The sequence below is a fragment of the Schistocerca piceifrons genome, chromosome 7 (assembly GCF_021461385.2).
Source record: "Schistocerca piceifrons isolate TAMUIC-IGC-003096 chromosome 7, iqSchPice1.1, whole genome shotgun sequence".
In the NCBI taxonomy this organism is placed as follows: domain Eukaryota; kingdom Metazoa; phylum Arthropoda; class Insecta; order Orthoptera; family Acrididae; genus Schistocerca; species Schistocerca piceifrons.
The window spans coordinates 209,340,272-209,357,739 of record NC_060144.1 but is presented as its reverse complement, the minus strand read 5'-3'; the positions used below and the strand labels follow the sequence as shown (position 1 = coordinate 209,357,739).

General features: G+C 37.4%; 1 protein-coding gene across 7 annotated transcripts in view; it reads right to left on the bottom strand.

Moving 5' to 3' along the window:
* The window catches only part of LOC124805234 (AP-5 complex subunit beta-1-like), a 153,441-nt gene that overhangs the window by 116,947 nt on the left and 19,026 nt on the right, over positions 1–17,468 (bottom strand). For all 7 annotated transcript variants that reach the window (XR_007017413.1, XR_007017415.1, XR_007017416.1 and 4 more), the window contains exons 4-6: positions 15,625–15,768; positions 6,367–6,497; positions 6,147–6,246 (exon numbers count right to left, since the gene is read on the bottom strand). Coding sequence is in view for 3 of the 7 variants with exons in the window: in XM_047265736.1 (XP_047121692.1) it covers positions 6,147–6,246; positions 6,367–6,497; positions 15,625–15,768 (375 nt within the window). In the remaining 4 variants the exon portion in view is untranslated. The remainder of the gene's footprint in view (positions 1–6,146; positions 6,247–6,366; positions 6,498–15,624; positions 15,769–17,468) is intronic.

Genomic DNA, 17,468 nt, shown 5'->3' with positions numbered 1-17,468 from the left:
AAGAGAGGCAGCATACATCAAAATTAAAGACATCTATGGAGAAAAGGGAAGCAGCTGCATGAACATCAAGAACTCAAATGGCATGTCAAGACTAAGCAAAGAATGGAAGATTGAAAGGTGGAAGGAATATAAAAGTGTATATAAGTGAAGTCCGCCTTTGTTGCTGAGTGGTTGCCGCATGTGACTGCCAGGTAGGGGACCCAGGTTTGATTCCCTGTACTCCCAAGGACTTTTCCTTAGTGGGAGGACTGGTGCATGGTACTCAGCCTCATGAGGCCAACTGAAGAGTTACACGTGAGTGAGTGAGTGAGTGAGTGAGTAGAATCCTCTTTACATGTCTCCACAACGATATGGTTTCCTGTAATGCCAGCTTTCTCCAACAGTTTGTGAGCATCCTTGGCAGACTTAGGGTATTCCTGTATCTTAGGGTGGGTGGGTGGGTGGTTGGGTGACTGAGTGAGTGAGTGAGTGAGTGAGTCTAACCTAACCTAACCTAACATAACCTAACCTGTGAGTGAGTGAGTCTAACCTAACCAGGAGGGAGGGAGGGAGGGAGGGGGTGACCGGGCAAGGGATGGAGAGGAATGAGTAAAACTTGTAGAGGGAGACAGAGGTTAGACTGCAATAAGCAGGTCCAAATGGATATAGATTATAGTAGTTAGGCAGCAGTGAAGAAGCTTCTAAAGGATAAGAGTGCTGTAGAGACCTAACATCAAACCATTCTCTGGGCTGAAAACCACTACATGCAATATGAAACAAAGTAACTAATAGCAATTACTCACCATAAGAATATTTTAAATTTCCAGATAAATAAACACTAACCTTAAAACTAGGATGTTTAAGAAGAATGGAAAAGCATTTCAATTTTTGATTGTCTCAGGCAGAGTAGACAAAAAATGTAAACAGCTGGAAATGTCACACTTATTAAAATATTCCAGGCTATTATGCCATAGAGGAATTTCTTATCGAACGTATTCAAGGAGGGTTACAGCTTTTTTGAAGATCGGGTGCACGCCTCGCCTTGCTAATAACTGAAGTAAAATTGTGTGTCCACATGCTCCCATGCAGAGGTGTGACGTCAAATGTTTTGAAAACTCAAATGTAATTGGCTATTGTCAGTTGCTCCCGTCTACCGTTGCTATCACCCTACGGTGGAAGAGCGATACACAACTTCTTCAACAACAGTACCCTGATACCATGTAGTTTCATACCCTCTTACCACCAACTAAAATTATTGGGGTGTTTAGTAATCTCTGTGGCCTCTAAGTATAGCCTTCTAAAATATCTGCTCATGGCTTTCAGTACCTGAGTCTTGTCAAATCAAATGTGGCGGTCTCCTAGCTGTAAAGGAGGTTCTGCAATTGCTTATCTGTCGGCTTCTCCACTTCTATTACTGCCCTTGTGTTGCTCCAATCATTTTTCAACCATTCTTTTAGTAGAATCGTCTTTACATGTCTCCACAACGATATGGTTTCCTGTAACGCCAGCTTTCTCCAACAGTTTGTGAGCATCCTTGGCAGACTTAGGGTATTCCTGTATCTTAGGGGTGGGTTTGCAGATTACAATAATATTCCATTTCATAAAGATCTTTCCCATGTGGTCAGCATTGTCTTTTATGAATGGCGTTAAATCGTAGAATTTCACAGATGCCTGTACATTGCTGTTTTATTTTTGTTGCTTTCTTAATACTCTTTATCTAAGCATATAAATATCTTTCATAAGCAATGGATGAGATTCTGAATTCTGTTTCGAGCTGCTCTGGTTCATAGATGTTCCCTGCTCTATCTGCTAACATTTTTGTAACATCTCATTCTTGTCATGAATGATGACTATAATTTCGGTGTAGGTAATCGTCCATGTGCATGGGTTTTCAATACACTGTGTGGCTGGAGCTATAATGTTTTTTCTTGAAGACTAGCACATCAAGGAAATGTAATTTGCCATCTACTTCCTCCTCCACAGTGAACTGAATCTTCAGATTAAACTCACCGAGATGTTCATGAAAATGTTACTTAATGCCTGTTTTTCCAGTTTTTCCATAGAGATGTTTGCTATCACCAGGCCTAAGGGGCTCCCCAGAGCCATGCCATCCACTTGTATGTAAAATGCATCATTCCATTTGAAGTATATGGTCAAGAGACAATATTTACAGAGTTCTTCAACGGTGTCAGGAAAAATCCTGATTCAGCTGTTACAACACCTCATTAATCGATAGGAGGAGGGTGTGAAAGTAAACGGTATCTGGATTCTGGTGCTGAAGACTATTTGCACTGGACAATGACCAAATGCAATTGGGTTTTTAAAAGATGTGGTGTCATACCTCTGCATAGGAGCACACAGAAATGTAATTTTACTTCAGTTAGTAGTCAGCTAGGGTGTGCACTGGATCTCTGAAAAAGCTGTGATACCCCTTGAAGATGCCCTCCACAAGAGGGACGAAATGTGGGGCTTCAGCAAGGGATTCATTTGACAGCATAATATCCTCAAATATTTTAATAAGTGCGATATTTCCAGCTGAGAAAGATTACATTTTACAATTAGACAATTCTATAAGGAGGACGTGTCAAGAGATGGGTGATGCCTGGAAAGACTCTGAAAGATGAGAGCACAGCTTTTGTGCTCCCTCACATTTATGTCTTGTTCCAGGGCAATCATTGATATTCCAAAGTTTCTGAAGAGGAATCATGTATTCAGCTCAGTCAATGCACAGCGGATTTTCAAACCAACAGAGGTGGCTTTATGACATGAGCAAATTCAACAGACCCGCCAGGATGCGGCAATTTCAAACTGTAAATTAATAACCCTTCATATGAGTATCAGTGAGAAACTGCATTGTGGTGACTGGGATGAAACTGAAAGATTGTTGCATAATACTATGGGGAAGCCCATGGTGACAATGTCCAGAAGGCAGCAGAAGAAATTTGAGAATTTACAACCAAAAGTTCATTATTCGATAATTGATCCATGCTTTCCAAAGACAGAAATTTTGCTGTTAGTCCGCAAGTTACGCCCACCGCAAAAATTGTAAGCAGGCACTTGTAATGTGGACGTAATAGCAGCAGAAGAAATGTGTATAGAAGTCGTACGAATATTGGTATGCCAGAAGCCTTCTAAAAATAATGAAATTGTGGGTGAGAGGAACACAATAAAATGCCTGAATCAGGATAACAGTACTATCATTCTCTCCAACGACAAGCGTAATGCAAAGTATTTGTGACTGTCACCCACTACCGCAGTAAGGTTACAGACTTGTTAAACCAGTACACATACAGGAAGCTGAGTAAGGAATCAACCAACAAAGTTCTTAGGTGATTTTGAACAGAGTAAATTACATGGCATAGTGGTGCAGCTGAAAGAGATATTATTCAGTTTTGATGTATTGCTGTTTACCATGGTTCCACTTAATGACTTGTTGGAACAGCTATATCGGATTTTTCCTGCCAATACTGCAGAACTCTTTAAATATTGTCCATTGACATTTACTTCAAAGGCAAAAATGAGCTTTATGAACAAATGGATGGCGTGGCTATGGTGAGCCCCTTAAGCCTGGTGATAGAAAATTTCTTTAAGGATATTTTCAAAGAACAGGCATGAGGAACTGTCAATAATAAATCAAATATATAGCTTCATTACACAGATGATACGTTTGTGTTGTGGACACAGGGCTGAGAGGAACTGAATCATTTTCATGAACATCTCACTGATATCTACTGAAAGATCCAGTTCACTACAGAAGAGGAGGTAAACAGCAAATTACTTGATGTGCTAATCTCCAAGAAAGAAGGTTGTACCTAGTTTTGGCCACATAGTATACTGAAAACCCAAGCACACAGACCATTATTTGTGCTGGAATTCAAATCACTATACACAACAAAAATGAAGTGTTATAAAAATATTAGCGAATAAAATGAGGAACATATTTGAACTGAAATATCTCACCAATACATTGCTAAAGAAGGGATATTTGCCTGTTGAGTTTAAAGAAGCATGAAGAGAGTCACAAAAAGAAAATAGCGATGTACTGGCATCTGCAAAATACTATTTTTTCCTGCAATTCATAAAGGATTTTACTGAAGGAATAGAAAAGATCTTGATCAAATGAAATATCATGTAATCTACAAACCCACCTGGGAGAGACAGGAACACTAAGTCTGCCAAGGATACTCTCAAACCCCTGGAGAATGGAGGCATTAAGGATACTGTGTAAATGCTCATGTGGGTACAACTATAAAAATAGTCAAAAAATGAATATAAAGACACAAGAGAACACAAGAGCAATTGTAGAAAGGGAGAAACTGATAAATCAGCTGTTGCAGATATGCTTTACAATCACAGGACTATTGGATTCTGTTTGACTCATCTCAAGTACTGGTAGCCACAAGCAGACACTATGAAAGAGTACACAGAGAGGCCATAGAGATTATTAAACACCCCGATAATTGTAATTGGAAGGATGAGGTAGCAATGGGAAATACTGATTAGTTAAAACCAATACTAGTTTTTTAGTTCTGAATAACGGGTATTTTTTGGTATTTGTCTGCTATCATTATAACTGATGTTTTTATTTTTATTAATAAACAGGAAAAGAATAAAGAAATATCAATTAGTCATTGCATCAGTGTCAAAATTTTTTATTTCTAAATAAACCTTTTTTAAAGAATGAGTAATTTTTATTTGTAAAATTTGCATTGCTTTGGAATACTGCGTTATTATAGAAAATGGGAATGGTGATCAGTGCTATTTTAATAAAAATGCCAACAGAAACGAGCAACAAATTCATGGCATAATAACTGCTGAGACAATAATGTACCTGTTACCATGTTGTGTGGCCCATTAGATGGTACGTGTATACATGCAGTGTGCAACACATGTCTCATCTGGTCTATATGGCAATTTCTCACTGTCGTCTTCGGACATCAATTGTATTACAGGATGGCTCCATCCTTTGTCTGGAAGTTGAAGTACAATGCTCCATTTGCTTTAAGAGGTTAAAAAATGCTCCATTTGCTTTAAGAGGTTAAAAAACGGGAGAAGCTACAATGAATTTTTTACACTACAAGGACAAAACTTAAAACTTAACAGTTCATTAATAGTTCGCAATAAAAATATAAAGCAACTCATCAGCTGCTGTGTCTACACAACATGTCTTTACCTTCATGGAGCCTTTAAGAATGGACAAATTAAACGAAAGATACAGTTCTTCAACCTCAGTTTCCACTCTTCAGCACTGACTATTCATAAAGTCCAAATAGTGGTATGACCCCCCAATTACAACATTATTTTTGACCAGAGTTTCAAAAAATTAGAATCAATAGGAGAATAGTGGTAATTTTTTGTAGTAGTCAAGCACTTATCACTTTTCGAGAAAAGCAGAAAATGGTGGATGAACTATGTTTTCTTTCATCTGCCTATTTAATTTAATATTTTGATCCTATGTATCTTAAAACTGAGGAAGTCAAAATTTTTCAATCTTTGTTCCATTTCTATGTTTAATATAGGAAATAATAGGAATAAAAAACCAAAAAATGGTTATTGCGATTGGTTTTAATAGTCCAGTTCAACTTGCATTAAAAAAAAGCAAAAACCAGTTGTTTCAGCAATAGCTGCCATCCGTAGGAGGGGTATGTGAAACACAGTATCTCGATTCCAATGCTGTAGCAAATGTGTACAAGTCTCCTGCCATGGGATGGTAGCAGTAGCAGACAATACCACCAGACAAAGGCCAATTGCATTTGAGTTTTCAAAATACGTAACATCACACCCCTGTGCGGAAGCACGAGGAAATGGATTACTACTTCAGTTTGTCGTGAGCCAGGGAATGCATCGGATCTTTGAAAAAGCTATAATCCTTCTTGAAGAGTTATACACAGAAGGATATGAAACACTGGGTTTCAACAAGAAATTCATCTGACCATGACATAATAACTTTAATAGTGAGAGTAAAGTTTAACATCCCATTGATTAGGTCATCAGGGAGGAAGCATAAGCTCAGATTGGGGATGGAAACTGACCATGTCCTTTTACACAATTTGAATTAGGGAAAACTAATTTTGTATGGCCAAATTAAATAATTACAAAAGTATTTCACTATCTGGCAATATCTGTACACTTTGTTTTAAAAGGAATTAAGCTGTCTGAAAACTTACTTGATTTATGTTGGAAAAAGAAACATCAGGAACTGCAGTTTCAGGCCAAGCCATTGCACTCGGCAATTGTTCTCGAATAGTAGGTGGCAAAATGTCCAGCCTATTCATATACAGAGTAAATGTATATTTTACAAAAATTGTGATTACATACAAATATCAGATAACAAAATTTGATTAATGATACATACACGGTACGAGTTTAGAATAATAATACATTTACCTAGCAGATGATTCATAACAGAGAAAATTCTTAATGGTTAAAGCTAACAGACAAAGATATTGCTGATGTGCTGTTGTTGTTTCTGTAACAGTGGCTGTGTACAGAGTGTCCACATACGGCTTCAGAAGTGCCTACAGAATAAAACATTATGAATTAGAAAAATGAAGCAGGAATGCTTACATACATATCGCACAAATTACTACAAAATGTTTGCACCTTTGACTTACCTTATATTTTAACAAGCTGCGGCATAGTTGCTAATGCAAACTGTGATGCAGGTACTGTATATCATCGAACGACTTAATATTATGATCAAAGACTGGAATAAAAAACTTTTGACTTACCTAATATTAATGTTTCTTGTTATATATAAGGATGCAGTGTGTAAAGAATGATTACCTAGACACTTCTTTGTGAAATGTTACGAGTCAAATTTTACCGGGGTCGCTACGGGAGCAACATATGGCAAACGTAAGAATATTTTTAGATTTTACCGTATGACTACTGATTCTTGGAACCATCTATGAAGGTTTGCATGGAATATATGGCAACTTTCTACTTGAATGAAGTTAAGCCAAACAAAATTAATGCTACAGGACATTCTCCAGCAAAAAGCTTAAGTTTGATAGAAGAATTATGTAGGGTCAATTGATAATTTGTGCTGGGTATTAGACTTATTACATAAAAGATTTTTTATGACAAAGCTTTATTAACATTACACTAATATAATTAGTATTTCATTTTGTGTACTTTATAAGTGTTGAAATTTTCATCATACATGCATGCTAAGCGCTCCCTTTACCTGAAAAAATGATTTAGAAATGAATTCCATGAGACTAATAACTTACTATTAACAATTCACAGTATGGGATAAAAAAGTCTTAACTTTCTTCAATATATTATGATCAGAATAACACAAACAGTAAAAAAAAAGTGTTTGGTACATATGTAGAAAAAGCTTTTGGACAGTGACCTGGGGTGTCAATAGCTAGTGATAGTTAAGTAATCAGCAAACTGGTGAACAAGTGCTTTATAACTGTCAAGATCTTCATTTATGCAGACAGGAACTCCTTCATGTACAGAACATTCTACAAATAAATACAACAGAACTGTATGCAGTTACTAAAGCATGATCTATCAAGAGATGTATTTGTTAAGGTTTATTTAGATTTTATGCAGTAGTTGTAGCCACACGACATATTAGCCAAGGTTGGGCACTAACTGCTGATGTTTGGTTTGGTGAGCTTAGTTTAGTTTTTGAGCACCATATTTGTGAATCATGATGTGGAATGTGTCAGTAAATTTAGAAAATGATACATATTTTCTCTGTGAAAACAGTACTGTATGCTAGCCATTCATATAACTGGATTTTTTTCTTATAAGCTTAATCCCCCCAAAAAATTTGATAAATCTAACTCGACCAAATAAATACTACCTACTCCAAAATTAATGTATGGGACACAAGGAGTTGTCAAGCAGAAATGATTTCATTTTGTTTTAAAACTTTCATTATCTAACAGCTCCTTCAATTCATGAGACACATACTTAAACATTTTTATGGCTACTTAATTTGCTACTTTCTGTGCAAGAGTAAGGTTAAGTTGTGGACAGCGGGGATTATTTTTATTCTTAGTGTTATTATTCTGCCTGTTTTCAAATTGTACCTGATTCCTCACAGTAAAGTTTGTAGGAGGTTATATGTACTATGTGGTGGTTGTTAGTATGTCTAAGAGTTGCCTTTATGAAGTTTGATGATTGGCAACAGATATTTACAGGATGTTTCTGTGCAATGAATACTTTGTATTTATGAGTATGAGTGGAACTGCTCCAGAAAATTATTCCATATGACATATACGAACACCAGTATGCAAATTCTCTTACTCTGCCAAGTAAGATAGTTTTGTAATGCTTCTATCATAGAGACCCGCATTTACAAATGTTGCTGAAATCAGGTGTTTGATATCTATAATATATAATTTACAATTCAAGTAGGGGCACCCAGGAATTTCAAACAACTAATTCTACACATTTTCATTCCCCATTGCTACACTGTTATGATTCATGATCTATCCTGTCCAACACAGAAAATAATGGACTCTGTTTTTTCTAAGTTATGTGGTAGACCAATTGCCGAGAATTATTCGCAAATACCTGTGAATATTTCATCCATTGGTTTTTAGTTGTTGCACTTCTGTTGGGCTTATAATGACCCTTGCACCATCAGCGAAGAGCACTATTTCTGCTCTATCAGTGTTAGATAGAAGGTCATTTACATATACCATAAACGTGAGTGGACCCAGAATACAGTCCTGAAGAATGCCAGCAGAAATTAGTCTCCACTAAAAAGAAGATTGGGGCAACATAAGCTACTTAACAAGAGCTTTTATTTCCCATCTGTTAACTATTAAGGGGACCACTTACTCAATATTCCTCATGAATATAGTACATCAAAGAAGCCCTCACAAGTGACTGTTGTTTACGGAACACAATCAGGCATATCCTGGAAATGTTGAACCAGAGTCAGTGGCTAAACCTTCCACTTCTATGCAACATCAGTTAAGTATCAGAGAAAGTTGGCAAACACATACAATTGGTTCTTTTCAAGACTGAAATTATCATGACTTCATTCAATACTGGATTGTCAAGACAGAAAAGAACTACTACTATCACACAAGTGGAAACAACATTTATGGTCATTTTAGCATAAGAAGAGACAGACAGGTGGATAAATGAACAAAGAACAAAAATTGCTGGGATGAATGCGGAATTAGAATGCCATAATGAGCACTATGGTAGCGCTATCTTTTTAAGACCAGATACAGAGATTGAGGCAACAAGCATCATGGCCAAAAACAACATTGAAATTTTAACAATTGAGCTACTGTCATGTACTACTATGTCAATTTACAAACCACCCAAAATTGATTTTATCTTCCACAACCCAAATAATTTTCATAATGAAACTCTAGAAACCCCATTCTCACCTAAAGAACTGGAAACAGCAGTGCTACAACTAAATCTGCAGGCCTTGATAACATATGAACTGAAAAAAATAAAACAGTTTAGTCCAAAATGCTGTGCCTCCCACGAGAAGATACTTGATAAGAATTAACATGACACAGGTAAATAAGGGCAAGAGTTTATTATAAACAAAGTAGAGAGATTTAATAACAAAATAAGACCTTTATCAATAAAATAATAATAAAATTTTTCAGACATTAACAGCTTACACCTGGAACACGCAGTAAATAAATGTAGTGATACATAAAGACTGTGCCACTGATAATCCCTAATGACAGGGGTTAAGTGTTCAATGTAGTTGGCCGAGAGGTATGTCTTGGGATATCACTGAAAAGTCTTAGGTCCCACCATGGTGGCTTCCAACCAAGCTGACTGACGGGCTGTTACGATCCGGAGACAAATTGGCCCAGAGCTGCGATGGAGCAAAGTGCTGGCATGTTGGCTGGGTAGTGGAGCAGTTCGTGCCGATCAAGTTCCACACACGACAGATGAAATAGGTCCCTGGCACAGAGGACCTCTGGTGGTGCTTGTCCTGCCATCTGCCGTCCTTTTCGTGATCGACACAGTCTGGCGAGGCAATGCCTTGTACATGTACAAACCCTTGATGATTCAGTGTCTGAGGGTTTGCTAATTCCTGTAGGTGGACAGTGGGTACATGGCACAAAAACTAACAAATGACTTGTGAGGACGACGAACAGATATTTGGAAACATTTCTGATTTGCAAACTTCGGAGAAAAGCACAAATAGTTGGATTACTAAAGCCTGACAAAGAGCCGTCCGAGCCAAACGTTTTCCATCCCATTTCCTTAACCTGCCACTTATATAAACTATTTGCAATCATGATTCTGTCTAGAATAGCAGCCAAAATTGACACAAAACTTATTACTGAAGAAGCTAGTTTTAGATCAGAGAAACTGTGTTTTAGTCAAATACTAAACCTGACAACACACACTGAAAACAGTTTTGAAAGGAATTTAATAACTGCTGCTGCCCCCCCCCCCCCTTTTCTTTTAATGTATATGTACACAAACGACCAGCCACGTCAGATGGAAATAAAAAGCAGACGATGCCATCATTACTGCTTAAGGAAGAACTTTTGGAGAGGTTGAAAGAAAATTGACAGAGGCTTTGGAAACCTTGGGAAACTATTATGAGGAAAATCATCTATGATCTAATCTAGGAAAAACTGGAAGCCACAAGACAACTGGAAATAAATGGAGGGGCACTGCACCAACACAAAATACTTAGAGTCAAGCTAGATCGCGCACTGTCATTTAAGAAAAAAAACACTACTCTGAGCTCAAAGGAAAAATATAAATAAGAAACAGTATTATATGTAAACTGCCTGACTCAAAACAGGGAGTGCAGCCTTATGTACTTTGATCATCAGCAATATAGCTGCAGAACATGTGGCAGCTCCAAACACATAGACATCACTTTACGTGAGACTCTCGGGGTTGTCACCAGACGTCTGAGGCCTATACCTGTCCACCGAATTTACACACTGGCCGCCATAGCAACCCCAGACCTCAGATGCAAAGTAGAAAGTGAAACACAGAGAAAACAACAGCAATACAACCAACAGCACTTAATGTATTATTACCAAACAGTTACAACTCGTCTAAGTCAATAGGCAGTATCACTGCCTACTGCCTGAGGTACTGGCAGGACAAATAGGAAATTTGTTATGTGTTACATCTTCCAAGAAATATCCTTATAGTGTTATTATTATTAAAACACACACACACACACACACACACACACACACACACACACACACACACACACACACACACACACACACCCCCTGCACCCAAAAGCAGAAGCCACACAAGTGCAGCAACTACAATACAGTAAATAGACAGTATTGAATAAATTAAGAACAGGAGTCATAAAAGGACACGAAACATGGTGAAGTGTGCTTACTCTGAAGATGACCAGCACGAATGCGAAGGAACACAGTTGACTGAACGTTTACTCATGTGCCACTGGAAGGTTGTTTTTTTAAGGCAGTGACAAGGCTATTAAAGCTGCAGACTTCTGGAACACAAGAGAGTTGAGATGTTCTTGCCTGGACACACACAGTAAAGTGAAAGAGTAAATATAATTCCTCCGAAACCATAAATATTGGGCTCCTCCAAAAGAACATTGTGATTTGTACAGTAAAATGTCTCAGACAGGTAAGAAAAAATCCTGGTAGGTGAAATAGTGTCATTCACATATTTTGACACATAGTCGATAAAATGGTAGATGGCATCCTTAGCGGGGAGTCCTTCTAGAGTCCAAAATGTTACCAACTCCGAATCTTATATTTGGAGATACATTCAACAATTTTTAAATATATTATTTTCTTACACTTCCAAGAAGAAAGTTAACAGTGAAAATGCTCAATAATTATTACTATCTGTACTACGCTTCTGAAACAAGGATCTAACAATGGCATCTGTCTGGAAAGCTACCTTATGAAAGTGTAGCAGTAAATAAAATGGCCGAGTATAGGAGCTCTATCAGAAGAATATGCTTTTAATATTTTGCTTGAAATGTTACCAGCAGCATGAGAACTTTTACTTTGAAGAGAGTTAATAAAAAGTTGAAGAGATCTCGAATTGACGGGATGCTTGTGATACTCATTGTCACATATACAGCAACAATTTTTCTTTTGAAGAACATCCTGTAGACAGAACAGTCATTATAGACTGAGCACAAGTTCAGATTATGAAAGGATGGGGAAGGAAATACACTGTGTCCCTTTCAAAGAAACCATTTTGGCATTTGCCAGGAGCAACTTAGGGAAATTACGGAAAACTTGTATCTGGATAGCTTGACAGGGATCTGAACCATTGAATTTCTTTTAAGCTGACTGTATCTAGTTTCTCAGTTACATATAAAAAGTGACTGTTAAATATGCTTGACACATGTTTTGTGTGATGGACCATTTGGTCATTATCTTTAATTACTAGATCATCTTGTTCCATACCAGACTTATGTTTCCCTCGTAACTACAGTCTACACTGTTTTCATTGCCTCAAATATCTCTTTCCATCCTATGCTTCGAAGGTTCTTCTAAAGCTGTCTGTTGTGAGCTCATTAACCATTTTAAAAGTTTTCCTGGTCATTGCAAGATTTACGGTACACATGTCGATTGTTATAGCTAGCTGGTCATTGTGGTTTGATTACCTATTTAAAACTGGATGAACACTATCTCTGTTGACAATGCTAAGTCTACTTCGAACAGTTCATAGGCAGCAACTGATAAAGGTAGGGAGGAAGACAATAAAGAAACTATCAGGCAAGTTATTCACGGAAACGAAACAAGGAAATTCATCCTGTTGCTTAATAGGCCTCATGTAACAGTAAGAATTCTCCATCATAAAGTGGTAATATTAGCCCACCAAAATTCAGAAATAATGGAAGGCTTATACAGTGCACAGAATCTGAAGAAATACATACCTGCAGAACAGAAAGAGAGTATAGATACAATAATTTCACTTCCGATGAAAGTAGTAGTAAGTGCAACTTCAAATGTAAACTCCAAAAATTAAGATATAGAAAACTACCCACCCATAAGGTTTGGGAATGCTTTGAGCTTATAGTAATACAGGAACAAATAACAGATGGCAGTACCATACAAGGAGATTGTATGTCCAAGTTGGACGAGATACCTGATGACAATGGGAAATTAATCACTAGGAAATGAAAGAAACGTCCACAAGCCCTGTTGGCCCACTGGTAGTGACCAACTGCTGTGTCATCATCAGCCAGTAGTGTCACTGGATATTGTACGGAGGAGTGTGGAGTCAGTGCACTGCTCTCCCGGCCACTGTCTGTTTTTGTGAGCTGAAACTGCTACTTCTCAATCAAGCAGCTCCTCAACTGGCATCACAAGGTTAAGTGCACCCCATTCCAGCCCTCCTGCCACGGAAAAATCACTGCGGTACTGGGAGTCAATCCTGATCCTCCGCATGGCAGTCAGCCATGCTGACTACTCAGCTATGGAGGTGGACAATAATATATGTTGTAAAGCTTTAGCGATAAACTCCAGGAAGTATTTTTACTGGGGCATTATGAACCAACAATATTTCATGATAAATTTAGACCACAATGAGACAGTCATGACTATACAATTCTGGCTAGGAAGCCAATGTCAGACAAATGCAGTATAAAACAAAAGAGGGAATGGTGTAGATGACTTGATGGAAAAGTTAACCAAATCCAATCTGGCAGGCCAAACAAACCATTTATTGTGGCCAACTTAAACTTTAATTTATATTATGGTGGATGAGGGAAAAAAAGAAAAAAGGGAAGTTCTTGTTAATACACACACCCGCTCAGACACTGGTATGGGTGTTTGAGCACAATTTAGATAACAATGTTTAAATAATGGTGGTCTAGTTGAATGCAGACTAGAAGGCAATGCCCATTTTGTTTATCTATTTATTTATTTATTTTTTAGGTGCAAATAAAAAGGAGAGATTGGCCTCAAATGGCTTATTAATGATGGGACATTATGCTGTTGATAACTACCGGAAATATTATAAACTTAGGATGTTAACCTGAAGAACACCATACCCTATCTTAAACTTATGACAGAATTTCACTTACTTTATATCTACATGAAACAATCATGCAACAGGAAGGGCTAAAAAATAATGAGAAGATATCCCTGAACCACTCTCTGATCATGCTATCTAAGGACATTATGCTCCCCCGTGAGAGCCCAGGTAAGACGGTGGTTCACACTATATGTTGTGTTACAAGCCGCAAACGATGTTAAACCCAGTTCCCATATGGAAAAGCAGCACTTACAAATTATTTTGTTGTTGGAACAACTTGTTTTCTCTCAAAATAAAAACTGAAAAGTACCTTCTTCTTTGTACAAAAATTGACAGTTTCACACAGAGATGCATTCTTATCATACTTAAACAGGATAAATAGCTATCAAGAGAACTGACTGAACAATATACAAAGGGATTAACATCACATTCACTCATGACAAATGAGGATGTATTTCAGCAATTCACCTGAGTGTTTTTAAGGCACAAACTCAAAAAAGTTCACACCTTATATTCGGGAATATCAGTAAATGCTTAAGATCCATTCTCAAGTATCCCACCTTGGGCTGCAATTTTGGGACTTAGAAATGGAGGAGTAAAGAGTAGGAAGGGTGGATGTGGGGAGAGAGGGAGGGTATGTACTGACCCTACTTGGGCATATCCGTCTATGCTCAAGCTAGTTATTTAATTTCATGTTCCATGGATCAATTTATACAATAAATTGAAATTATGTGGAGAGGGTCATTTTACACTTGCATACAGAGGTGAATTGGTAATTCCTACAGACCACCTTTTACACATTACAATAACAGAAATTATTCTGTAGAATAGGAGGAGTTGTCAAGGAAAAACTTCCAGAATGAGATTTTCACTCTGCAGCGGAGTGTGCGCTGGTATGAAACTTCCTGGCAGATTAAAACTGTGTGTCGACCGGGACTCGAACTCGGGACCTTTGCCTTTCGTGGGCAAGTGCTCTACCATCTGAGCTACTGAAGCACGCTCACGGCCGGTCCTCACAGCCTTACTTCTGCCAGTATCTCGTCTCCTACCTTCCAAACTTTACAGAAGCTCTGCTGCGAACCTTGCAGAACTAGCACTCCTGAAAGAAAGGATACTGCGGAGACATGGCTTAGCCACACCGGCCGTGAGTCGTGCTTCGGTAGCTCAGATGGTAGAGCACTTGCCCACGAAAGGCAAAGGTCCCGAGTTCGAGTCTCGGTCGACACACAGTTTTAATCTGCCAGGAAGTTTCAAGGAAAAACTTCTTCAGTTTATTTTCAGATTTTACTTTGTTGTCTGTCAGACACTTTATATCGTTGAGTAAACGATCAAAAATTCTCGTAGCACCACTGTGCACCCCATTCTGTGCTAAAGATAACCTTAATGCAGAGTAATTAACATCATTTTTCTTTCTGGTATTGCAATTATATACATCATTGCTCCTTTTGAATTACAGTAATCAGATTTGCCAAACACAGATGTGTCCAAGAAGATTGTGGGTGAGCACCACATAATAATCAGCATTTTATGAAGGGTAACAAAAATAATTAACAAATGAACTGTGTACTGTTGTATAACTTATTGCATAGAGAAAACAAATTGATAAGAGTAACACATCTTAAAAAACATGTATGCCAACAGTAAACACACCGTATAATAAAAGATGTAAGGCAGTTTACTTACTGGAAAACACAACTCCAGTTCCAAAAGGCAATTGGCAGCAACTGATCTCACATGCGAGTTTTTCACATTATTCACTTGTTTCACAAGTACCATTAAAAAATTGAGGACTTCCGAGAATAGTCCAAATACTTCAGAGCCCTGAAACTTTAGCAGAAAAATTGCATTTTAAATTAAAACAAGGAAGTTATTGTTATGTCAAAACATTAATTGTTGACCATTATGACATGTGAGCTTGAGCAATTCCCTGGTGTATAGACCATAATTTCTGAAAGAGTGACTCAAAACCAGGGTGATACAATTCATCTAAATGCCACAAGACATTATTAATATAATTATTTCTTTTGAAAAAAAATCAGGACAATTAAAATCACTTGCAAAATAATCATATGTAGTTCATCTGAGTTTAATGTGTTTTGCTGGTGTAATGAATCTTTTTGTAGTGCTAATTTCAGTCTTACAGATGCTGTTCTCAAATCATCATTGTAAGTAACAAACAGAAAATGTTTTTCTTTGAATGGGAAAGACTTGATAATTATGCTGGTGTATCAAATTATTAAAATTTTAAGAAAAATATGTAGGGTATGGATTTGTTCCTCAAATGTCCTGTGCAGTTTTGTCTTTGCGTAATAATCTGTATATGCAGAAGATGGGTTTTTGTCTGTTTGGTGGCATACATACATATGTTAATTTATACATTTTCTTATGATAAAAAAATAAAGGAAACTGGATAAACCCGCCACCCACCTATGGGAAGCATTGACTTTGAATAATGATTGAAAGCATATACATTGTTCTTTGGTCTACCAACCTAACTTTACTCAGTTCCATAAGATATTACTAGTATAATAACTTTTTTGTTTTTAGTTTTGTGTTTAGTTCCTCATTTACTTTTCGCTGTCATGGCATGTTTTCATCATCATAAGAATAATATTAGTTTATTTGGTTCTGTGTGTATGACTGAATTATTATTGCTTGTATTATGGAAGAATCCTGTAACTTGGTGAACCCTAGAATACAAAGGAATACAGAAACCCCAGTCAATGTATAAAATCAAATAGTGACTTCACATTATGGCTTCTATTGGGTTGTAATGGCAAAGCTGGTTTTACAACTAAGAGATCTGCAAAAGTGGATTAGTGAATTACAAACACAAAGTGCAACACACAGTGGCATTAATTTATTCCTGCAAGCAATGAGACAGACTGTATATATGACAAACAATACTTATCAGAGAAACCAGAAATGTGGTTTGCAATGTTAGACATGGCACCATGCAAAACATTGTTACTAGATATCACATAAAATTTGCAATGACAGTTAACAGCTTAGATGCCTGAGCAGTCACAGTGGTTTCAGCCAAATGTGTAAATCAGTAGACCAATGTATGCTGCAGGTATCCCAGTGTGAACATATCAGTGATAGAGCATAATCTCAATTCTGGTGACACCTAAGAAACATCACTAAAGAAGAAGCAAAATCGGATGTACTATTACGACATGTTTGGCTGACACAGCTAGCCTTATCAGTAAAAACTGCCATGGTGATGTGTGATAAAAGTGATATTAATCCCTTATTATCAGTAGCAGACAAAATTCACACTATGATGGAACAGGCAAACACTTAGAGGTAGTGATGCAAGCAATTAATGATGTCAGTTACACCACTGCTATATGACATGAGCAGCAAACTAACATGAATAGCTCTGGAGTCGGATGTCATATGGACGCACTTCAGAAGCAGCGACAAACAAGCGATCCTGCGCCAGACAAAAGAAAGAAGACAATCACTCATTCCACTGGTAGAACCAAACAGATGGCCAAATAACAGAAGGAAAACAACCTTAC